Genomic DNA, 26,367 nt, shown 5'->3' on the forward strand with positions numbered 1-26,367 from the left:
ATAATTTCAATCATATTACTTTAAACATGCTAAAAATCAGCCTGGCCCACTGCATGTTTACTCTGTCTATGAAAAAATCACATTGTTCAACATTTATTGCCAAAGTAAAATTATAAATGTTCTTTTATAAAGGAAATTGGCATATTAGTCAATGAATAAGCCTTCTCTTATTATATGCAAGAAGAAAATCATGCAGTATACAAAATACTTGGTGATAAGGTGGCACTATCCATACGTAAAACTTGTATCAAGTTAAAGGAAATAAAATATATTTCAAGTTGTAAAAAATTTCATATGAATAACTGTGGGAAGATTTTGTACTCAAATGAAGAATCTATGCAAAAAAACTTCTTTTGAAAGTGTGATTTGAATATCTCCCGAATTATTGTATATTTGAGTGAAATACTAATAATGGCAGTCACTTAAGTATTACATGTATTATCGATTAAGCAAATAATCCTTTGGATGCATAATAAATTTTGAATTAGATCAATGCCATGTGCATTATCATATGACTCAAATACAAATTTCAAGTGACAAAAAACAACAGCATTATCTAGAACATGTAAAAACCTGTGAAATATGTGGTCCCATATCACATAAATATAGTTTCATATTCATTTTACAGTTATATACAATAAGATCACAGCTGGGAAAAGGCATACATACATCACTGAAGAAATGCACAGGAAGTGTTCTGACATAGATTCCTGTGTACACTTACATACAAAACATGTACAATTTGACATTGACTAGATAATGTACTACAACAGAACAACTTGATATTAATCATTCATAAGCTACTTATTATCAATATATTTTTCTTTTTATGGACATTTATTCATGTTCCTCAGTCACAAAATATATCCCAAAAACCTTCATTCACTACCTTTAGCAAAGACTGAGATCTTCCCCTCATAGGTACATATTTTTGTGCTTCACATTACAAAATGAAATCCACATAAACACCAATAATAATTGCTTACACATAGTTACATGTAATATTTTCCATTTACAAGATTTGCAATTGTATATAAATTCACCTGTAAATTAAATAAATAGGCATTAAGGTAATTTATTTTCTTCCATTTATCCTTCTATGTAAAGACAATATTGGCAGTCTGAATTGTATTTGTTCACTTTGTGCATAAAAACTTAAACATATTGCATAAGTATCTTCAAATAATATATCTAAACTGATTTGATTCAGAAAATAAAGCTATGAGCCAATAGCTATTCATGATGCAGTACTTCCCTTTGACAGACTACTATTCTGAAAGAAATTTGGTACTGTACAGAGAAGTTAGAGATGGGCCAAATTCAAAAATATAAGTCAAGAACTTGAGAGTTTGTATCTTGGTAACAAGATTGGATATATATGGTTTTTTTGATGTTTTTAAGGACGAAAAACACTTGTTTCTTTTTTATTTTCACACAGAGTAAAGTAAGTATTCCATGAAGTGTTATGATTTCTTATTAGGAAAAGCATTTCCAGTTAATGCGAACTGTTGGTTTGAATATCAATGCCACTATATAAATGTTAAATTTTTCTCATTGACTATCAAATTAGTGTAAAAGTTAAATGTGAAAACAGAAAAAAACTCATTTTGGCAGATGTTCTTATTCATGTGCATTTTCCTTAAATTTGTTCCCCTGTTGAAAAGCAAACTTGATAAATTTTATTTCAAGGACAAGTTTTGGCCTTTTCATTGGAGTATCTACAATTAAAAAATGCCTATATGAATTGTTTTAATTAGTATTGATTATTAAGAATGCTAAGTTAGATTCTCAGATTAAAGTTTCTATCATAACAAATAAGTAGAAGGATGGGTGGCCCTCCAACATTCAGTGGTCCGTTTCAACATTTCAAGGTGTGCCTTGTAATATTCTAGCTGGTATATGATTGGTCAATGATAACAATAATTCTATCTTTTTATAGTACTAAACATATAGTTATTACTTCTTTATGAGAGAGCGTTTTCATGCAGCAAATGTAATTTATCCTCTCTTGTCAAAGAGAACAGTTGGTTATTTAACATATATTGGTTGAAATTTCATATAGGACCAATTGGAAAATTTTCATTTGGGGAAAAATTTGTTGCGCGGATGATGTTCACTGTGTTATTGTATATCATTTTACTTATTGAAGTAGTTACAAATTCATTAAGTATTACATTGTATTACATTTTTGAAAGATTGTTTAGCTAAGTCACCTTCATTTGTGTTCAGTTTTGGTATTCACCATGATTTGAAAAAAATATACTGACAACTGCATTTTCATTAGATTCTGATGTTGCACTTAATCAAACCAATAATCATAAAATACTTTAAAATAATCTGTGCTCATTAGACTACAGGCTAATATAGTACTTCTCAGTTTTTCAATGTCCATGGCATTTTTAAGTTTCATTATGGTAAGACTTTTTTGTCCTGTTTACTTGGGCCTAAATGGTTAATGGAGAAAGGGTTTTTATGCCAAAAATAATTATTAATTTATTTAAATACAAAAGAAAGTTTTTAAAGTGATAGATCATGTTCATTTGGAAATAATTCTACTTGTAAATCAAATATTTATGCATACAATTCTATTATTGATTTGAAGGATGAATTATTGTAGTATTTTACAGTAAATAGAAATAACCTACTTAATTGAAACTTCAGAAATAAAATTAGCTAAAAGAAAAAAATATTAAGGATGAATGCTATTGTACATGCACCTCTTATTTTAATAGCCCATGGAAAATGATACTTAAGACGCAGGATGTTAAAAAGGACCTCAAATTTGGCCAATTGATTGCATTGTTAATTTGAGGTATTTCATTGGCCAATGATTTGACCATTAGGCATGATAAATTGTTGAATTTTGAAATCCCTTCAATAAATAATAAGACAAGGGAAGTAAAGGAATTAGTAAAAGATGAAATTTTAGTTTAGTTCCTAGGTTATTGTCTTACATCACATTATTCTCTCCTAGAAGGCATAACCCTGTCATGCCTGCCAAAACTAACTTCATAACAGTTCAATACATGTGTAAAGTATTTTTCTGTTCATTGTGCTTTATATCAAATGAAAGAATAATTTCTATTGATTGATCATCATTTCCGAATAATTCAGATGTAGCAAGGTTTTATGAACAACTGCTTTCATCCTTGAGAGCATCACTTTTCCATTTTAATTGGTGGGATTATCTCTGAAGGATATCAGCCTTGGGAAAAGTATATGCACCCGTCCCCTGGATTAATATTTACAGAAACTATTAATTAACAATTTTAGTTACCTCTCGGAAGGATTTTCTACACAATCTAAGCTTTAATATGACCTGGTCGGGCCCCTGTAATTTGGCCGAAGTCTTTTAAAAAATTAATAAATCAGCTTTTGCCATTGGTGCTGTCATTTGTCTCTCCATAAGATCAAAAGAGTAAAATGGGAAAAAATATATTTATTTCTCAATTATGAACCTGTATACTTAGTGTGACTCACGTGTGTAAACAATGGTTATTATTCCTTTAAAAAAATTTATTTTAGGAAGTAATAAAATAACTGGCTGCAATTTGAAATGGTACTTTCAAAATGTGTTGTTGGAATGTTGGGTAGAGCACTTGAAAAATGTACTTAAATATCTTATTAGTTAGCCATCATAATGAAAGGTGGAGATGGATTGAATAGGTTTTTATTCAAATATTCATCCTAGGCAAAATTAATTCACTTGAAAATGAAGCTTTTTCAATGAATTGGCTAGATCATTGGTGGCACACTATTTTAACCTCTCATTATGTGTATTGAAGATTAGTGATATAAAGAGCATAATTTGCATGAAAAAAATTTTAATTCCTATAGCTCTTTTAGAGTTCTGTCATTTGTTCTAATGCCGTCATGGAAAACATTATGTGGATTAATATTATAATGGAGTAACTTTTCATGATATTTTTATTTATCAGGACAACATGTGATTCAATGTCCAGCATAAGCTCAAGCGTCATCATCGGGTACCGTACCTGATGATGACACTTGAGCGTTGAAATCGGTTGTACGTGAATAAAGGACAGTGGAAAGATACATTGTATTCTTCATTTAATTAAAAAGAATTTCCACAAGGTTGAGCTGGGAACAATTGAATATCGATGGTTTGTTGACATTTTCAATTTGTAGTATGTTAGATATGAATAAATGGCGAAAACATTATGGTGTGTATGCTGAACATAGAGGATGTATTTTTTTCATTCCCTTTTGCTGTAATGTAGGGAAGTATTTATTCCATCATATGAATTTATAAGACTTATGTTTCAACATGCTTTCTGACAAGTTTGGTCGATTATGAACTTTGTTTGCTTGTTTTAGCATTGCCATACGTAAATGGGGGTAAAAATGATATTATTGAGGGCTAAAATAGCTATGCATTATCATGCAAATATGTTCACTGTGTCCTTACTTTGGCTCAATCATGGTGATCCAGAATGCTCATGCAAAAAAAAATATTGTGTACATAAACTACTTTTTACTTATCATTTTTGGGTAAAATTCAAATAAAGAATAAATAATTTAACTGATAGATTTTAGAAATAATTTTTGGTGCTTACTGTCTGCCTTCATTTCCAATATTACCATTTGAGCATATAATAGTTAATGTGAATTTTATGCTTGTGGCCATATTTGTTTTAGTCAGAAGGAATTTGATGAAAATAACTTATGCATGCATGGTAATTTTACATTCTCTACTGTGCATGTAAGGTAACATTGTTATTACTAGCAGCATACTATTTTCTGCTCAAATAATAAATATACTGAACAATTATTTATACCAATGATTTCATTTCTTACATTTTGAGATTCAACCTAAAACTCAATTATGGGTGAGCTAAACAATGAATAACATTTTTAATGAACTCCAATGATAATATATATGACACTCTCATTCCTCAGTGTGATGGCATTGGTGATTACTTTACGTGTCAATGCATGAAAGTTTCATTCATTGTAGACTAAGTATTTCCATGGTAACTGTGGTGTTGCCACAACAGACTTTGAGTGAATAAATCATTTTCTATGGCAGGAAATCTAAAGATTTGTGTTTTAGAATAATCTATTTTTACCTTGATTGATAACATTCATTCAAATAGTGGAAAAGTAACACCAACTGAAAATTAAGCTGTTAATGAAAATAATATTGGTCAAGTATACTATTGAATTATATTCAAGTATATTATTTTTCTTGTAGTCTTCAATCTTTTCACTGTAACATTATTTATAGGTAATAATGAAAAAATTGGCCATTTTATGGTTTGGGATAATCAATTTTAGACTTGTGTTTGATGCCAATAGTATATTTCAATTAGAGATATTAGGTATGTTTTTGAGACTGGATAACAACATAGGCAGCTAAATATATACATGTATTGCACATGGGTGCATTGGTTTTACTTTTAACAAATTACTGAAAATAGGGAACTCCCAGACTCATCAAGAATCCCTGATGGAGAATAATCTGGGATAACTGACTCAGGGAGTTTTGCCTTTTTTGACATAGTTTGAAAAATTTTTTTTTCTCTGATAGGAGAATCTATTCTCTATTGGATGTGTAGTTTAATGGTTAATATTCCAAGGATTCATTTACAATTTTATTGATAAAGAATGTGTAATAAAAGGTTTAAGGTCATGATTATCATCTTTAGATGAGGAAGATTAGATTAAAGATCACTAGATTAAAATATGAAAATTATTTTCAACAGATGTGTAATAGTTTCAGATTATAAACTGTTACACCCCTCTTAAAGAGCAAGAGTGCTATTTAAATGTTTTTGGGATATTTTCACTCTGAAACATAATGATTTGTAAGATATATTTCACAAATATTAATAAGAATCCACAGTATATTTTGTGTTACTTAAATTAAACAGCTAGTACACTTAGGCAACATATTTCATCAATAATTATTTACAAGAATGTTTTGCCGCAGAATCACAAGGAACTAAAAAATTCATTTAGGAATATATTTTCACCATCAATTAGTGGCACATGAATCAGGATTCACACTGATTGGTTAGAAACAAATGCAACAGCATAAAGGTCATTGGACTGGCCAATGGAGCACTGTTACTAGTATCTTTAAATATATTAACCTGGGAAAAGCAACTGATTTCTGACTTCATCTCAGAATCAAGTCTCTATACCGCAGTAGCTATAATTATGGTTTGATTAAATGAACTTACATATTGATGAAATGCTGGACAGTTTTTATAAGTTACTTTAAATTCAATTTTTTTGGACCATATGTTAATTTTATTCATGTTATGGCTAGAGGAATTAGGTTTTATTTAATATTGATGAACTGTTCACATATACTGTTCTTTAATGTGACATACACGACCTAACTTCTCTTTTAATTAACCCTTTCACTGCTGTGAATGTACCTTTTCGTCCTCTCTGTGGTGCACTATTACAATTTGAAATGTAATTAAAATTATACTTGTCAAAATAAAGTGTCCTTTAAATAAGCAGTGAATCTAGATAATTTTTATTATTTTGATCATTTTATTGTTTTGGATATAATTCAAATTATGGAGACTCAATACCCTCCCATTTCACCACATGTGGGGAGTATATTTCCGGAGAGTGAGCCTCAGCGAAAGAGTTAAACTTGTAATCATATATAAGTCCGGGTGAGGCAATGAAATAGAAGAAAATTATGAAAACTTTCAATAGTGTAGCGATAAAATAAGCTTGATGAGAATGAAATTTTTTTCAACTATTCATGTTTTCTTCACATTTGGTGACATTATCTGTCAGCATTTAGCCATTTACATCTATGCATATATGGCTTTTGAAATCAATTTCATACAATATTTTAGCTCTCAAATTGAGTCACTTTTGATTGAAATCATTCTAAGGTCATAATTATTTTGTGAGAGCTTTGTCTACTACTTCAATCAAACAAATATGAGCTGATTTAGCTTATTGAGATTGGATTTTATCAAGAAAATAATTAATTTATTGCAAAAAACTAAAGCCAAGCAGTTTGATTTTTTTTACAAATTTAACAGTTTGTGAGCAAATAGGGAATGGTTTCAAATAAATTTATTCAACTAGACAAACAAAATTTGAGTATGTTGAGTCATTAGATAAATTAAGTCTCATGTTATAACCATTGGTCTTGAGCATGCCACTCTAATATATGTTAATACAGTTTCCATGCAGTATAATCAAGGTTAATTGTCAAAATAAATGATTTTCATTGTGAAGACTCTTCATACCGCATAATTTTCCAATGGGTAAGGAAAGAATATCTTGGGAGTGTGTTAAGAATGAATTCCATCACAAACCTAACCTGCAGCATATGAAATCAAGAATTCAAAGGAGGGGTCCAGCTTCTTCACATCTGCTGCATAATCTTTCTGTGATAGGTGTAGGAACTGAAAGCAAATCATATTGTAAAGATTGAGTTCATTAACTGAAACTACTTCAGGATTTGAATGAAAAGAACAGGTAATTGAATCTATGAGAAGAAATAGAATAGAATGTTTGCAACTTATCAATTTGAATTTTCCTAGGAGAGTTTTAAATCTGGAAGGAATTAGGTATTCCATTATTCATCCTTCAATTTGTTGAGAAAATATTTAAGATAAAATCAGTGAATACTTACTAAACCAAGATAATCAGAATTAACTAGATTCATGGGTAATTAATAAAGAGATATGCAACAAAATTTGATTTTATGAATTTGGGAACTAAGTTTTATTTCTTAAATAGTATCTTCAGTATAAAGAAACTTTGATGAAATGGGGTTATATATATATATATATATATATATATATATATATATATATATGTATACATACATATATATATATATATATATATATATATATATATATATATATATATATATATATATGTATGTATACATATATATATATATATATATGTATACATATACATATATATATATATATGTATGTATACATATATATATATATGTATGTATACATATATATATATATATATATATATATATATGTATGTATATATATGTATATATGTATATATATATATATATATATATATGTATGTATATATATGTATATATATATATATATATATATATATATATATATATATATATATATATATTAAAGACAACTTCCAAATCAGGCCTATGTGCCTTTTGAAATAGCAAAAATGAAATATGATAGACTAAATAATTGGAACATGGATATGTGGATTAAAACCTTTTACAAAAATAATCTAAAATCTGGTGAAGGTTAGTCTCTTTCAGGAACTTGGTCAAAAAAGTGATTAAAATGGAAATGTAGAAATATGGGTAATTTCAATTAAACTAAGTGTTTGATGAATAGAGGCAAATACAGCTCATAACACTTGGCCCCTACAATTGTAAATTAGAGCATTCTAAATAAGTTATCTCTTATAGTCAATGTTGGTTCATGGCTTTGTTTAATCCAATGGTAAAACAATTGGATGTTATATATTTCAGTAAAATAAGTTTCCAGGAAGCCATTATTCATGGAGATACCAACATCCCTTTTTTACTCATGCAACATTTTCAGGCAATGAATGCTTGGAGAATCATGGGGACATAGAAAAAGAGTGTGTCAAAATGACATTCAGTTACCAGTTGTACTTTTAACTTTTGGAATGTAAATTTTATACGCCCATTAGAAAAATGAAAAATAGGCCTTTCTTTACAAAACCACAAATATGAAGTATACAGAATAGTTTCATACTCTTTACAACCATCAAAAAACTACTTGAGATCACTTCTACATACTCCATTGGTTACTAGATCCATGGCCATTTCTAAAGGCATGCCCATGGATGTTGCACAAAATTTTACACAAATCATAACTCATAAACTACACGACTAGGCCTACCACTGGTACTTGGCCGACTACAGCCAGATGGTCTTTTAGGTGCTGCACACTTATTAGTTTCCCTACTCCTCTGTGGGCTTTGATGATGTGTGTAAGAGTACATATTATAGCCAGGAATTATGTGCACACGAACATCACCAGAAGGTCTAGTGGCATCCCCTCGCTGGCGGCGAGAAAATGAAACTGTTGTTTTGCAACAGCAGTAGTGAAAGAGATTAACATATGCATTACGGAAATGACGGTTTGTGATACAATACAGGAAGTTGTTCACGCATGACTTACTGAGGGCAAACCAGGAGAGGTTATAGAATAAAGAGGCTGGTATAGATTTCACTGACCCCACGCCTATGATGACCCCAAAAGGCAACCAAAACATGATGAAGAGAATAAAACTATATAAGTTGGTCCTGGCAAGGGCACAATCCCATGTGTATGCAGCAGGTGGCTTGAAGCTCGGCCGGGCGGAAGCAAGGCGGACGTGAACTGCAATGCGCAAATAGCATGCAAGTGCCAGAAGCAGTGGAAGGAGAACAAGCAATGCACCCACAGCAGCATGGTAAGGCAGCAAGAGGCCCCCAGTTAGGCGGCGGGTGCAGTAGTGGTCCGGGGCGAGGTCCAGGGTGAAGTGCAGGGCCACGGCAGATCCACTTAGTAGCCAAATGGCAAGGAGGGCTGCTGTGAGGCGGGCAGGAGTGAGGGCGGCACCATGATGAGGCCGACAGAGACGGACATAGTTCTCAACAGCGACTGAGGCCAGGGTGAGGACGGACACAAGGCAGCAAAGGACGGCGAGAAACCACTGGAAGCGGCAGACACCGAGGGAATCTCTGGCACCAGCCAGAAGTACCACTGCAGAGGCTGGTATCAAGAGACCTGTTACGAGAAGGTCTGCAAGGGCCACATTGACCAGGAATGCATTACCTAAGCGTTGAAGAGAAGAAAAAAACAAACTTATCATTTAAATGGCTTTTTTTGCTACACTTTGCCATGTGGTGAAGCATGGTTATAGTAATAGGTTTACATCATCACATATATGGGAAAATGGAATTACTACCTTTGTAGTTGTTTGTAAAGGATCATTTTTGACAGGTTTTTATAAGTTTTTTATGATTTATCTTTCCCTAATATAGTTTTTATAGTTTATTATAGAATAGGAAAGGGTATGAAATGAAATGAATGAAGCTAATAAGATGGGATATATGTGTTAGGTATGTGGGCTTAGTTTAGGGGTGAGGACTAATTTATTTTGAGTACAGACTGCCCTTGTAAATTATTTCATGTGCCAAAGGACAAAATTTAAGATGTGGTTGAAGAGAAGAAAAAAACAAACTTATCATTTAAATGGCTTTTTTTTGCTACACTTTGCCATGTGGTGAAGCATGGTTATAGTAATAGGTTTACATCATCACATATATGGGAAAATGGAATTACTACCTTTGTAGTTGTTTGTAAAGGATCATTTTTGACAGGTTTTTATAAGTTTTTTATGATTTATCTTTCCCTAATATAGTTTTTATAGTTTATTATAGAATAGGAAAGGGTATGAAATGAAATGAATGAAGCTAATAAGATGGGATATATGTGTTAGGTATGTGGGCTTAGTTTAGGGGTGAGGACTAATTTATTTTGAGTACAGACTGCCCTTGTAAATTATTTCATGTGCCAAAGGACAAAATTTAAGATGTGGTCACATTTTCATATTAAACCAGCCTTACGACATATGACATTTCTTGTGGCCATATGAAAATCAACCAATGAAAATCCTTTTTATTGTCCAAAGATTGGATATGAGACTGAATTATTGAATTATTGCATTTCCAGTAGTTGCATGACATATCACTTTACATGGGTTTGGTCCATAGTAATAATCAGTATTCGAAATTCAATTATAAAATAAGGAGTAAACAATTACACGAGGGGGCTGTGAAGTAATCCCAGTTTTTCAGATCTCATTCATATTTTGGAACCTTGATTAGGTTCTCACAAGTGGAGAAGGTAAAAGGGTTGAAAATTTTCCGCCAAGAATGGAATATTTTCCTTTCAGTTCATGAGAATGAATAAATGGAGCCACAGCAGATGATTTGTATTAACTTTCATCAAGATTCATAGTCATTGATGTCGTATTTACATGGAGAAACTGGGCATCCTATGGGAAGAAAAGTTGGCACAGAAATATGTGGATAAACTTGACCATATGGCCCTCTATTCCCACAATTATTTTAATTCTGACATGCCTAATCATTATGCCCACATCTTATCAAAACTCTTTATACTCCCACTTTATTATAAGATTCAATGAGGGCAAATACCATCGTTAATACATTTACACCATTAAATATGATATTTGTAGAGATAAAAATGACAGTGCAAATGACATTCAGACCAGGAATGCTTGTAGAGAATATTCTTTGTCACTTAAATGAACTTATTATGAATGCAACTCTGCACTGAAAATTCAACAATAAAAGTTTCCCCTGTAAACACTAAAGGTTTTAAGTGGCAATATGCAGAAAAATTGCAGAATTGGCATGTTACATAATGAATGGTTAAAGAGAAAATGCAAATCTAGTGCCGTGATCTTTTTATTATGTTTATTTCATATGTTTTTGCAATTGAATTCAATAAAATTAAATTACAATTTATTTCTGGATCTTTCTATGCCAACTTCATTTTATTTTTCATCCTCAGAATTTGATAATTTTTCTTCAGTAGAATTCATCTGGACAAATGGAGTGGTAAATTATTGATTTGATATTATCTGCATTCAAAAATAGCAATTAATATAAGAGAAAAACATCAGAAATGAGAAAATTCTGATTCAATACTTTACCAGATACAAAACTATGGCAATTTCCACTTATGGCAATTTCCACTTATCAGCAAAATAAATTATGGCATGCATTTCACATTTTCCATCATTCCTTTGGGGCTGTCCTTCAATTATAGAAAGCTTTTAGGGAGGAGGGGTCTTCAATTTAATTACATATCCTTATCAAGGGGTGTTCAGGAGAAAGCTAGAATTTGGCTATCCTTGATTACCAAATAGCTCATTGTCAATTACTCACTAATGCAACTGCTGTCTTTTCAAAGTTAGCATTTATCAACCCATGAAAGGAGTTTCAAAATATTCATTGAAAATTTTGAAATTTCACTTCACTGTATGTATTCTGATATCACTAAAACAAAATGAAGACCTGGTTTTTATGGTAGTGTAATGTTTCAATAAAAATGCATAATTGAAATTATCAGAAGATTAACAGAGTGAGAAATACTTTCGTCAAACCTAAATGATCTTTCCTCTGCTGATCAGAAAACGGTGTATGTTTTGCATGCTAATTATAGCCCCAGTAATTATGTAAGATGGTGGAGGGGTGGTAATTTCACACTTATCCTTACCAATAGGGAATGGGTAAAAGAAGTAGAAATTGCCCTTTAATAATTAAAGGATAGCCAGTTTGGAGAGCACGGTATTAATTATGACATTATACCATTAGAATTTTGGAAAATACAGGAATGTCTAAAATTTTAGATCACAAAAAAATTGTAAAAATATTTCCATAATTGTCTCATTTTTTGTGCAAAATGGAGGGAAAAATTCAGTATCACTTTCTTGCTTCCATTGTCGTGAATTAAAGAATTACAGAATACCTCCCAAGAATTCCGATTGGCTTACAGCTAATTAATTGATGAACTTGGGTTGGTGTTAAACGTACTTATAAGTTAATGCCAAATACATATTAAGTATTTGCAATTGAAAAATGACCATTTCGAAGGCCTAATATGGCCTTCATTGAGGTGTGTCTTGATTTATAACCCTTTGATCCTTTAATTATTCTAGGCTTTTTAGTCATCCTCTTTTAGCAAATATTTGGGAGAGTTCATGATACCTTTATCCATAAAACTAAATTTGAACCCCACAAAATTTGGCTAATTCGTTCTCCACAAAATATTTCTTTGGGCTTCTCCTTCAAGGAAAAGGGAGATTAGTGCTGAGTGGCAAATTCTCCACCAACATCATCGATGTTGTAGTGAGATTATTGGCCACCATATATTACAACGAACTTTCAACATTTTTTGGGCAATAACTGGATTTCACAGATCTCTCTCTCTCTCTGTGTAGGAAGGGGTGCTGGAAGGTGAAAACTGATTAACTATGAATCATGGCTGTCAAAGTAGTCAAAACTTAACTTTTCCTAAATAAATAAAGTTAGTGTCAATTTCTTGGCTAAAAGAGAAAATAACTCGGCAAAGTAGGCCTTCGGGAATTCCAAACTTTCTCCCATTGAAATTTCCGCACCTGTCAGAGGCAGGGGGAGAAAGTATAAAATATTGAAGAATAAATGAAGTAATGCCTGTGGTTTGTCGATCCGTAATCTCGGAAACCTTCTAGGCACCCGTTTCATTTTATTCCTCTAAATTTGTCGTCGTTTCAACGTTCTTCATCGACAGTTTTTCTTCCTTAAGGCGGGGAAAGATTTTATTTTAGCTCGAGGATGGAGCACTTGTTTGGCCACGAGCCTGTTGTGGGACTTCCCTTCAGAAAACGTCTTTTGCTAAAACATTGCCTGGGTGAGATTAATGTTTGCCCTAGTGGCCATATCCGTAGGGAGTTCAATTAAGAGTCATCTCCTCTGCTTTTTACGAAAGCAAGCCAGCAGACTGGATTTATTGTTGGGGTGATTGTACGTCGATTATTATTCTTAAAAGTGAAAGACATACGAGAGCACAGAGAGGATGTCTCATTGGAGCCCTTTGGATGGAGATTTATGAACAAAAACCTAAATGTAATAATTGATATTTTGAAAAATATTATAGCTTTTTACATGTTAATTTCAGTTTACATGCCTTAAACTTGCAGAGCCGCATTGTAGTTCTTTAGAGTCTCTTGAAAACACCTGTCATAATTCTTAGACGCTACAGTACGAATTATGAGAATAACTACATATGCCTCTCCTTGTGAAATGTGTACTTTCGTACATTTGGAAGGAATAATTCGAATCGGAAGGGACAGAATGCCAACTGTACCATACAAGATGAGTAAATAATGTGGCGAATTCGATACACTGAGCCGTGCAGAGAGAAATTGTAAACCGATCATTAATTTTATATGATATGACATTTTATCTTCGGCCTCTACGGGCGCCATTATCACAAAAAAACACAAAGTAACGCAGTGAATACCGAAATTCGCGTCATTTTTTACGCTGCACAATCTGCTTCGTTTTTCGGTGAGCCGTACTTAATGTCCCCCTCACTCCCTCCTGGCATTTGCCATTTACACACATATGTATGTATATGCATTTTCAAATATGTACGAGTGCATACTCCATGAAGGATAAAATTCCCAAAAATGCACATTTGAACTATTATACTTCCAAGAAAGATAGAACGAAAAAAGATAACAAGAAATTTGAGGGCAGTGGATAGCACCTCTCTTCATGGAAGACCAAAGAGAAGATGATTTTTAATGAATGAAAAACGGGGATTTCAAAATCACCTATGAACCCCAACTTGTGCAAGAACTTTGTCGCTAGCAGTACATGAAAATATTTGATTTACAGTATGTCAAGGCTAATTCCTCATGTGTTAAACATAAGATTGATTGCTGCATTTTTTTGAATAATGTGTGAGAACAGCAGTGAGGCTACATTCCGTCCACTGCTTGGAAAAATAGTATTAAACAAACTGACCCTCTTTTAATTTGTCACATCAAAACCCTTATAAGTCCTGATTTTTTTGGGTTTATCGATTCATGCCTATTCATTTTTATTAAAAGAAAACTTGTTTTTATTTATATTTAGCTGAATTTAACTTGTGTTTTATGATACAAGTAGGAACTAAAATTCCATTTACCATATTTGTAAAACGAAAGCATTACAAGCAACAGAAAACAGAATAGCAGGCGGCTTCAGTTTCAAAGAAAAGAATCTAATTTTCCTTGGTAATTTTGTAACGAGATATTCACAAAAGTCAAGTAGTCTAATGAATTTGAATTAAAACTTAAATATCTATACATCAAAATCCGTCTGAAAAATTGTTTATTGCTCATTTGAATAAAGTTCCAGGATAGAAAATCACATACATGATTTGTATTAATTGAAAGCCTGAAAGAAACTAATATTGGATGAAATAATTCCCAGTAAAAACTGGAAAAATAATTGGGAAAAAAGCAACAAAGAATGAATTTCTCACGAAGACCGCCTATATTATAATATAAACGCCTAATTTTTAATCAGATGAAGACATATTTTATTCATATTTCAAATATATGTAGACCTGAGAGAGAGATCGAAAAATATTTTAGACAGCAAATATAACCATAATAAACTCTAGGATCCTTTACAAATTCTATTTATAATTAAACAAAGTGGTTCTTGCAGTAAGTTCCCCGGAAATAGGGCGGAGGGCTAGGACTGGATATGTATGACTTTGACTCACGGCCTTGCGGAAAGTGACCTGCCCCCCACGAGTTTCCGCTGGTGTCTAAGTAAATACCTATCGGCTTTCCAAACTTTAAAATTATGCTTCAACTTAAAAAAATAAGATATTGTGTTAATGCGAAATTTAATGTCAATTAAGTATATATTTCGTGGTTAAATATTTTTTACACTTGGGATAATGATTAAAAGCAATCGATAATATCAGTGCACGAAAAAATCCGGTGGGAGTAGTATATCGATCATTTTCAATATATATATATATATCAGTAAGACATATCGGGACAGCAATACATAAATACCTCTTGAGATCCCTACTTCTTTCCTGCGTTTAATGTAATTCCGAAAAAAACTATAATAATATGGAAAAATGTATTAATATATTTTTGCCGTTCGTAAAACCATCCATTTCGTCTTCTGAGTCGCGTCCCAGAGGTTCAGGGGATTGACTAAGAGTTTCGGAGGAGATTGTGAGGAGGAAGGCGATGTAAGTGGGCAGAAGTCCGAGGTATAGCAAAAGCCCCCTGCCACTCTCCAGCCCCTCGCCACATCCTCCCGCTTCCCCACTAGAGGGAGGAAAGAGGACAAGAGCGAAATGAGGATTCGAGGTTGGGCTGGTTGTTTGCGGCTATCGATTCGTCCACGGTGTTGGGAGGTCCTTTCCTGCGTTCGAGTTTCTCCTTAGATGAGGGTGAGGATTCAGTAGGATTTTGTGGGGGGATAGAGAGAGTGGCTGCGGGAGGGAACGCGGAGTTTGGACGGTTCGAACTGCTGTCGGGGTTGGAGGAGAAAAAAAGAACTTGGGGTCATGGGGCGAGGACGCAGGGCCACGCGATGAGGAGTAGCGTTGAAGGGGGCGCGAGGGAGGAGGAAGAGGGAAAGTGGGAGGTGTCGGAGGCGATGAGGAGCAGAAGTGGACGTGAAGTGACCCTCGACCGGATGAGAGCGTTCCGCGATCCATTCGGTCTCCGGAGAAAAGGCGATGCCCCTGACCCTGGGCCTCAGCGGTCAATCTCCGAGAAATTTCGTACGAAGGTCGAGGCGGATCATAAAGTGTCTCTGTCCCCACACTGCTCTCCCACATATTTTCGGCCGTCGGGCTAAGGGATTGATGATTCCTCCGTGGATCGCAGTGGTTCGAATTCATATCGAATGTCTCTAAGCTCGGGAGGAAACCTACATGTGATAGTGATATGTCCCTAAACTATCATCTCTTGTTTATAAGCTGAAGGATCTGCTTAAAATTAATCTCTTCGAAGGGAAGGTTCTCCGTTTTTCTGAATTTTACTCTGATCCATTTTATTCAAGGTATTCTACCTACTACAGGTAGGTTTTGGACATTTCCTAATGACTAATGCCTTCTATGTTCCACGAGAGCCTCTTTTTGCAATCCCTAAATTATTACCTCAATTTATTCGTAAATTACACCTGCCTTCACGCCGCCTTCTACCCCACCTACCCAAAAATCTTCTCAATTAGTAAAAATAAAAAATATTGGAAATTTGCGTTTCTAAATATGTGACAACATGTACCAATAGTTAGACTTTAGAGAAGTTTCACAGTCATTTGACATTTTTTTCTTTCAGAGAGATATCATTGAAATTGACAGTGATTTATCACTGATGGTAAGGGATTTTGTTTCGTATCAATATTTTACTGTATACATGCATTGAAAGAGACGTTTGACTTTGTTACCATTTGAAAATAATATCAATAAAATTATGTGCGCTGTCACTTGTTTGTAGCAGGTATTCATACGTTTGAGATGGGCATCTGAATATCATGTGACTGGATGTGCACCATCCAGCAATTTTCCGTGTATGAGCCATCCTATCAAACACCAAACAGCGAAAATATTGAACATAATAACCACAGTCTTAAACCGAAAGTTGGTTTGATAGGTAAGAGAATCTGGTGCCCGAATAATTACACAACTTGGGTGAATCTGAGGATGCCCAGAGGCATCACCCGGAATCGAACCTGTGGCCTTCAGTCAGTAGCAAAGCGCTCTACCCGCTGTACTGCCATGTCCCTATTCAACATGAATTGATAATTTAATAATTATGTATTATAGTTTAGAAAATAAACGAATGTATTTTTAACGTGGCAAGATAAAAAAATGTGATTTTCCAAGGCTTCTGAAATGATAGCTTTCATCAAAGTGCTCGTATTTTATTGAGAATTTTGCTTCTAAACTCAATAGTCAGATAATAATTCTCACATTCTCTTTCTTTCCCCAAAAATTAAATGCCGGGCTCTGACAAAAGCTTTTCAGAGAGTAAAACACTTGGGCTGACATCCTTTACGCTGGGTCATAATGCAATGATATTCTCCAACTGTTTACAACTCATTGAAAAATTAACTTATGCCTTTCATATGTATATTCCTCTTTAGATTTTTATATAATGATTGTCTCTTTTTTTAAACATATTTCACGTTATTATTATTCTTGAGTGACACAAGTATTTAATTTTGAGGTCCTTACAACAAAAGTGATATTTTATTGTTCAGCACATAAAAATAACTTGGGAAAACCAATGCGTTGTTGACGCCCGGCAAACAGTGGTTGCCTTGCTGTTGCATACTTATGGTTGCCACGACGACGCTGTCTTGTTATAACGGTTATCACTGAAGAGAAGTTGCCGCCATTATCACAGTACATGATAATTCTGTCGTAACCATAGATAGCATTCATTATTTTGTGCTGGTCACTTTGCCAAAATTGCACTACTCAGTGGAAGACGCCAATATGTTCAATATTCTCCCATTTATCTATCTTGTTGTCAAGTTGGGAGATGTTTGTCGGACAATGGTTGAGGACCATTAGAAGAGTTGCGTAAGTACTTTAGAGCTTAATCTTGCATAGAAATGTTATCGGGCGTTGCGAATTTTTCTCCGGAGCATGTATTTCTATTTTTTCTATTGTTAGCAATAGAACAAATGTGTATGTAAAATCCCCAAAAATCTATTATTAATCCTCACGTACGACCCGTCGATAGTTTATAAGCTCTTTCGAAAAACATATTATAATAGATTCTTTCTATAAAATCGCAGATTTTCTAGAATTGCGATTTTCTAGAAAGAAAAAGGCTAAGCTTAACATTAAAATAGGAGGGCAAAAACTAGAGCAGGTAGAACAGTTTACGTATCTCGGTAGTGTTTTGGACCAACACGGTCAAAGTAGTTGGGACGTAAGGACGTAGGGCTATGTACGGCGCGGAAACGTGGTCATTGAAGCAGGAGGATAGACGTAGACTGGAGGCTTTTGAGATGTGGGTGTGGAGAAGAATGGAGAAGGTGAAATGGACAGAGAAGAAAACAAACGAGGAAGTACTTGGTATAGTGGGCGAAGAGAGGGGTTTGTTGGGAGCAATCCTATGGAGGTAGGAAAAGTGGCTGAAGGGGGTATTGACCGGCAGCGGGATGTTGAAGACTGTAATTGAGGGGAGAATGTTGGGCAAAAGAGGAAAGGGAAGGAACAGGATAGGGATGTTGGACGGGATGAAGGGAGGAAGAAAGTACTCAGAGATGAAGAGGGACCTGATATAGAGTAGGATGAAGGATTTTGTGTTTTGTTAGGAGTAATAAAATGTTTGTTTGGTAGTTGTGTCCATCCAAAAACCTACCTTAACCGGTAGATTACCTTACAACAAATAGATTCTTTACGCTATGGAAAATTTACCGTTCATGGTATCCAGCAGTGTAGCAGATTAATAATGAGAAAAAGATAGGGAGATAAAAATAGCTTTTAAACCTGTATTTTTTTATCATAAACTCTATAAGTTGTCATTAGGAATGGGTTTTGCCAGCTCTCTAGCTGTCCTTATCTCTTATAGTATTCCTTCATATTTCCTATCGTGGACATCTTCCATTGTTTTCTTTTCAGAAACAGAAAACTAAGAAAGTTTGAAAGCTAAAGATATATGATATGCGACAGCGGAATTATAGTTCACGGTGAATTACAAGAAAAACTCCTTTCAATGCCTTCTTTTGATGAAGAGCATGAGAAGGGAGATGACACGCTCGCACTATCCTTTATTCTCTCGATAAATTTAGATAATTGACTAAGATTAATTCTATTCTAAAAAAAGAGTTGAGTTAGACAAAAAACCGGTCTCGAAGAGAATAAATCGTATAGTTTTTGCCCAAATTCGATTATTTGGCATGCTTCACCAGTGGTACCCTAAGTCACCGAAGAAAAGAAGAAAGAAATGTAAAAAAACCCTATTTTTTATGAGCCAGCACGTCGATTTCATCACCTTAATTTTAATCGCGGCCATTTTAACTCGCCACTGGAATCCTCTAATGGAACAAGTAGGAAAAAATACATCAATGATTGAATCCAAAGTCAAGGGAAACTAGAATTTGCAGCGACCGCTCGAAATATAGGGTGTTTGGAGGCGGTCGAGGGATCACTTCGTGTGGTGAAATGTTAAAGAGCTTGGGGCCGTTAGAGCTTACCTCTCTTCTTGAGATGGTCCTCTATCATGACAGCGCTGATCATGAAAACGTTACCGACGCTGCCGATTACCGCCAAACTCGCCAGGAGGAGGAGTCGGGCCACTCGACTCCATTGCCCGCTGAGGGTGACGGGCGAGACGACCTCCGTGGACCCGGCGTCGGCCGCATCCTCAGCCAGCGAGGGCACGTCCGATGCCGTCGGGTTGAAAGAGTCATCGTCGCTCAGTCCCGTCTCGGCCGCCGCGGCGGCGGCAGCTGCTGCTGCGGCGGCGGCGGCAGCGGCGGCGGCGGCAGCGGTTATGCCTCCGGACATGCCGGGGGCAACTGTTGGGGTCGGGGGAAAAAGACTTTAGGCGGAGTTCCTCGGAGCGTGGGCATGGCACCGTTCCACGTGCTAGTTCAGCACAGGAGGGGAGTCAGAATATTTATACCGCTCTTCATCTTCCCGACACCCATGGCGTTTTTTTGAATTAAATTTAATTTATTATGAGTATTATTTTTTTTGAAATTTTCATTTTCATCTTTCCCTCTCACGCTTCCGCTATCTACCCTGCTCCCGCCCCTATCCGCTACCGGCGCGTGCATGCAATTTGTCCCCAAACCCTTCCCCTCATGCTTCCATTTCTTCCTGCCGACGTGGGCCTTTGCCGCCGTGCGCTCGAGGGAAGTGACGACTCACAAACACTTGACTCTACCATGTGCGTGCGTCCGCATGTGATATACTGCAATCCGCGAAAGCGGAGGTAAAAGCATCTTTACACAACTGTTCCGAAATTCCCATCCATACGATTCAATATCCTTGTAGATTTCACTCAGTGAAAAATGGAATTGTAATCTTGATACGCGATGGCGTGTTTGGTGCTGTCGATGTTTGTCATATGGAAAGTTTCTTTTGGGTTTTCACGAACTTCTTGTTTTGATTGTAACGGACGGCGAATTTGAACGTTTACGATATTGAATTTTATAACGTTTACAATCCTATGATTCTCTTAATCGATGGTAATGTGGTTGAAATTTAGTGTAGACAGAGTATCACTTTGAAAATAAGTGCCAAAAATCTAAGTCTTCACGAATTGGATTCAGCTCCTGGATTGAATGAATTAAACAATATATGTACAATTTTTGGCGCCCTCAACTCAATACTGATACATCGAATAATGAAATACCAAACGTTTCCGTGATCACATAAGACGCCTACGTTTGCCTCAGACCTCAGGTGCTGTGGATTAGATCGTATCATCTAACTTCGTGCTAATCATTACTTTATTTACGAATACGAATTGAATCAGACAAAAACGCTCTTCTCTTAGAGGAGACAATTATGGAGATGTCGCACTGATTCGATTATTTGGCATTCTTTACCAGGAGTGCAGTTGCCAGAAGCTTTAAAAAAAACCGCTCTATTTGCTAATTTCCCTTCTTATGACACTTCAGTTTTTGTAGAAGGTTCCTGGATTAGATCATTTAAAATGTAATCGTTCTTCTAGCACTAAAATCCATTATGGTTACAGTAAAACTAAATTAGGCTCATATTCTGTCTTTCTGATGATTGTTTACCGTTGTTTTCGGCGTAAATATATTTTCTAATAATCGTCGTGAGTAGAATTTGTTTCATAAAATGTCAGTCTTTATTAAAGTGTTTTCAATTTGGAATTAGGAGCAGCAATTACATAAGTCATCTTTCCAGATTACATTAAGCAAACTGTCTCTTGCTTCCCTTCGCTGCTCAAGTTCGTTGTTCACATAGCATGAGGATTAACGAGTTGACCAACATCATTGCTAATGAACTGTATACGTATCTCCCATATTCACACAGAATATGAATAATAAAAACCTGTGGTTTATGTCAATCGGGGGTAGTTGATGATGAGTCACTTGCTATGCATTTCCATTGAACGAGTCCTGCCAATCGAATGAGAGCTGCTAAAGACTATTAGACATGTCAGGGTTTTCCCGGACAGACAATTTTTTCTTGGATATCTCCGTTTCCGATTGCACTATGTGCCACAGACAAACGACTGCACGCCGTAAGGCTTTGGAAGCAACACTCGCAGAACTTTTACTGATTAGCAGTTAAGTTTTCCCTCATCTTCTGCCACTGTCCCGTCCACTTCCTTTGGCATTGTTTATTTCTTATCGGCTCTTTCGTTCAAATATTCTCTTTAGATGAAATGAGTCATGTGTCCATTACTATTACTAATATTCACTAAACAAAAAAATCCAGGTTCGTCTAGGATAAGGAAGTGCTACATTTTCAGCGGAGCCATATTTCATACCTGTATAATCAGAGGTGACCCTTTTTGCAAAAGGGCCCTAAGTTGCTCATCGCTGTAATTTAGCGTTTTATATTCCACCAGTTGAAAGCGTGCCAATGCATCTTAATTACCTGGGACCAGAAGGGAGGCCAAACAAATTTATTCAAGTTTTTGTATGCTTTCATACACGTACTATGCAACAATCAAGCAAACTTCTAAATCGACAGATTTGAAGTATGAAGGGCTATTAGTTAATATTTTAAAATATAAATAGACATTTTATAATTTTTCCATCTACATAAAAGTGACATATATCAGAAAACAATCACTTCTTGGATTGCCTCATCGAATACATTGGGGATATCCTTATTTCGGGCATATCCTTATATTTTTCTTGTAATTAGTCGGAGGCTTAAGGTAACGTCAGTACCAATCTTATTTTTATTTTTAAAGGAGGGAGAAAATTCAAATTTTCGAAGTAATGTACTTATTTTGGTGATCGACGGAGAAGATCAACTGTGATTTTGCAAAAAAAAGCGTATAAATTCACACGAATTACATTTTCAACTGTCGCGAAGCAGTTCAAACGCCAAATGATGACTCTCTGAGAGATATCGTTCCGACTCTGTACAAACTGAGACCGTTCTTGCATGCCAGCCCAAATAAAAGAGCGGAAGGGTGCCTCCAGTTTGACCACCCTGTAATTAACGCGGATCTTTCATTTGCTCGGGAGGTGATTACAGGGCATAGGGGCCGTGGGCTGAGGGGCCAGTGATGAGGGAGCTTCCGAGAAGGGGACGGGGCGGGCCGAGAAGGAAGCGTCGCTGGAGGGCGGCTGGTTGTTTGGGAGACAGAGAGAGGGCGAGGGGGTGGTCCGAGGGTTGAAAATGATCGAGCGCAGTCCAGCGAGGGCTAGACAGTGACTTCGGGCGGCCCAAAGTGTCTTAATTTTTAGGGCGTATTTTCATTTTCTTCTATTCATTCTCCCTGACACAATTTCTTGTAGAAGGGGGTAAAGTAATTGGCATTCTCCTCGAGATACTAATCTGGACGGCTCCCGATTTCGATCGATACCTGTAAAAAATACAGGAAGATGACTCTGCAAGCATTTTGTGAAGTTGATAGGAATCTGCTAGGATGGAATTTTGCCGGAAAGCCATTCTTGAAGTAATGAACAACGAATAATCCAAGTAAAAAACAAAATGAAGCAATTAGAGAGATAGGTAAGTCCGACAATTTGTAGAATTCCATAGTGGTGCACAAAGAAAAATCAAAATACTTTGCGTTTCCTCAGAATAGAATTTATTGCTGTCAACTACGAGGGTCATCCGGAAAGTAGTACCCGTTCGTGCCGCATGAAGTGCTGACGACGCGAGTAGCCGCTGGACGAGGTCAGATAGCTTCAGTGGCTTGTCTGCCTTCTCTGAGCCAAGTTGCGTGACGCTAGCATTGCCTGTGTTGTTTCTGTGATTGTTTACAATGTTTAAAAAAATTGAGAACGCCGCCAGTTGTGAAGTGAGGGCAGTGATTAAATTCCTCAATGCAAGAAACGTTCGCCCATGTGATATTCATCGCCAATTAAAGGAGGTGTATGGAGACAATGTAATGGACGAGTCGTCTGTTCGGCGGTGGTGTCGCAACTTCAACATGGGGAGGGGGAACACACACGACGATGAGCGTTCGGAGAGACCGTCTGTCATTACAGACCAACTGGTGAGCTCAGTTGACGAATTCGTGAGGAACGATCGGCGCGTCACAATTGATGACATCTGTGAGCATTTTCCCAATGTTTCTCGAACAATTGTTCATGAAATTGTTAAACACCATCTGCATTATGCAAAAATTTGTGCAAGATGGGTCCCTCGCGTATCTCAATGAGCTGGCGGCGAAGGACTATGCAGCAGGAATACAGAAACTTGTCACACGTTATGACAAATGCCTTAATTTGCTTGGAGATTATGTTGAGAAGTAGTTTAAAGTATCCTCTTTCAAATAAAATTTTTTATGTTTGTTAATATTTACTTTTGTGTCTTTATTTCACGAACGGGTACTACTTTCCGGATGACCCTCGTAGTTTCGCTACGCTGTAGCGAATTGTACTGACGGACGGATTGTACTGACTGTACTATTTAACCGCTAATGAGCCTCCTTTGATTGTATTGGAGGCCTTTAAAGAGGAAATTAACATTGAAATCATTGAAAAAAATGCTAATTCCTTGAACTGTTGTGGCCTTGAATTTAAACGTCAGTAGTGGAATTATGCATCTGTTCTTTTATTTATGAAGGCACTACAGTTTTATTTCGCCACTCTTCAAGGGAGAGAGGGACCGGACAAGTGTCGTAATCATTGATGTGAAGGGGGTATGGCTATCAAATGGAGGGTCAGGTTTTTATTTATTACGGCAAAAACACGGATTTTTCATGATAAACGTAATGTAATTTAAGGGGGAGGCCTAAATAATTTGGTACATAATTGAGAGGGTGGCCAGAAGATTCCATAGAGTCTGTGGCATATTTTACAGAATGAAAATAGTTATCATTTTTCCCCTTAGCAGGTATTGGAGGCTTCTGAAGAATATTGAATCTCTAATTGACTATTAATTAAATGTTTTCTTATAATACCATGATTAAGAACGTGGATAAATCTGGCGATGATTTTCACCGAAAAGTACCACAAATAGTACGTCCCATGCTAAAGGCATAGCATAAATGACAAACAAAAGTCAATCTCGGAAATATTTGTCATCGTAAACCTAATTTTGTTTCCTAGTTTTTTGATTGAATTAAGAAATATAATATCACGAACTTGAGTTTTTTGTATTTTTGATCAGAAAAACCCAATCACGACGATATCCGTCTGCCGAAGAGAAATTTATGTTTAATTTCCTCATGGAAAGCAAGTTTTGAAGACATCACAGTAGGTGAGCATTCTCACCTACTGTGATACATAACACAGATTTTGTTCCACTTCATATCCTCAGTCAATCTATATTGATGAAAAAGTTGTAGTCATGGGGAGAGGAAGAAGGGGCAGTCCCCCCATTTTTTCTCAGTTTTCCAGTCTTATTTTTTATATCCTCATGGCTGGTGCTTATCCTCTGCAGAACACCCCTGCGATGGATTTATGTTCCTGTTTCGATTTAAATTGGTATCAATTCAACCCACGGAAAATTAATTAAGTCAGCTTTCGAATTGGAAACCTTTTAGTTCCAGGAATTAGTCAACAAAATGATGCTCTGCAGGGAATCAAGATTTTTCCAGCTCAGGTGATGAGATGTGGTGTGCACTTGATCAAATTTCGGTTTCGCTTTGGAAATTCGGGTGTACACGACGTGCTTAAACCCTGTGCTCATGAATCTTGATACAAATGACCGACTTAAATTACCAACGTTTATAAATTTTGTAGAATCAGGGAGGAATCTGTATAGAAGTAATAATGTTGACATTACCTTTTCTTTGGAGTCCTAAACAAATCGACCCGAGTATATTGCTGTTGAGAGTCCTTTCTCCATTAAATCTTTTAAAAATCGTATTTTTCTGTAAGTTTACAATTTTCCTCCAGGTTTGGGATTTAAAAAGGCTGTAAAATTAAAAAAAATAATGAAGTATATTCTCCACACTTTCAATTTCTCGATGAAGAACTCCGGCACAAAATTCCACTTCGTTTTAATGGTGTCCTTAGGAGAGTTAGGAAATTGAAAAGTTTCCAATCCAAACTTGAAAATAGGAGAGGGAAACATATTGTGAATGGTTTCTTCATAGATCTTGGCGCGTCCGAAGAGTTACGCAACGAACAAGGGCATATTTAAGATTCTATTAATTTTTTCGGTGAAACAGATTCATAACTTCTTTTGCCGTTAGTAATAACATAACAAGAAGGGAGATATATTTGGAGGTAATACTAATAAAACGTCCAATGCGACTTTGCAACATTCTCTTCATGGCCTCTCATACGAAAAAAATAAATTCTGGCTTCCTTTGATGTCGTAAATTCTGGTATTCCTATCTCTGACTCCGCAAGAGCAGGCAAAACAGACCTACAGGGTTCGTCCGGAAAATAAGTGTACTGAGCTCAGGAAAAAAAATTTATTACACTTTTACGTATCTTAAGCTAATATTCCTCAAAATAGGACCCTTGTGAGTCGATACACTTGTTCCAGCGGCGTTCCCATTCCTGGAACGCTCCCGCGAAGGCATCATCGGGAACCTCTCGAAGACACGTCGTCACGGCCTCTTTGACGGCGTCCAAAGTCCCGTATCGCGTTCCTTTCAAACTCCTCTTTATCTTCGGGAACAGAAAGAAGTCCGGTGGTGCCAAGTCCGGGCTGTAGG

General features: G+C 35.7%; 1 protein-coding gene across 1 annotated transcript; it reads right to left on the reverse strand.

Moving 5' to 3' along the window:
• Nucleotides 1-8,837: 8,837 nt before the first annotated feature.
• Nucleotides 8,838-20,093, reverse strand: LOC139689521 (melatonin receptor type 1B-B-like). The gene is made up of 2 exons (XM_071586694.1): nt 19,781-20,093; nt 8,838-9,803 (listed from the first exon to the last, which is right to left on the reverse strand). The coding sequence occupies exons 1-2, from the start codon at nt 20,091-20,093 to the stop codon at nt 8,851-8,853; spliced, it is 1,266 nt and encodes a 421-aa protein (XP_071442795.1). The 3' UTR covers nt 8,838-8,850.
• Nucleotides 20,094-26,367: the final 6,274 nt, after the last annotated feature.

Source organism: Hetaerina americana, unplaced genomic scaffold (genome assembly GCF_022747635.1).
Source record: "Hetaerina americana unplaced genomic scaffold, ioHetAmer1.1.p SCAF_24, whole genome shotgun sequence".
Classification (NCBI taxonomy): domain Eukaryota; kingdom Metazoa; phylum Arthropoda; class Insecta; order Odonata; family Calopterygidae; genus Hetaerina; species Hetaerina americana.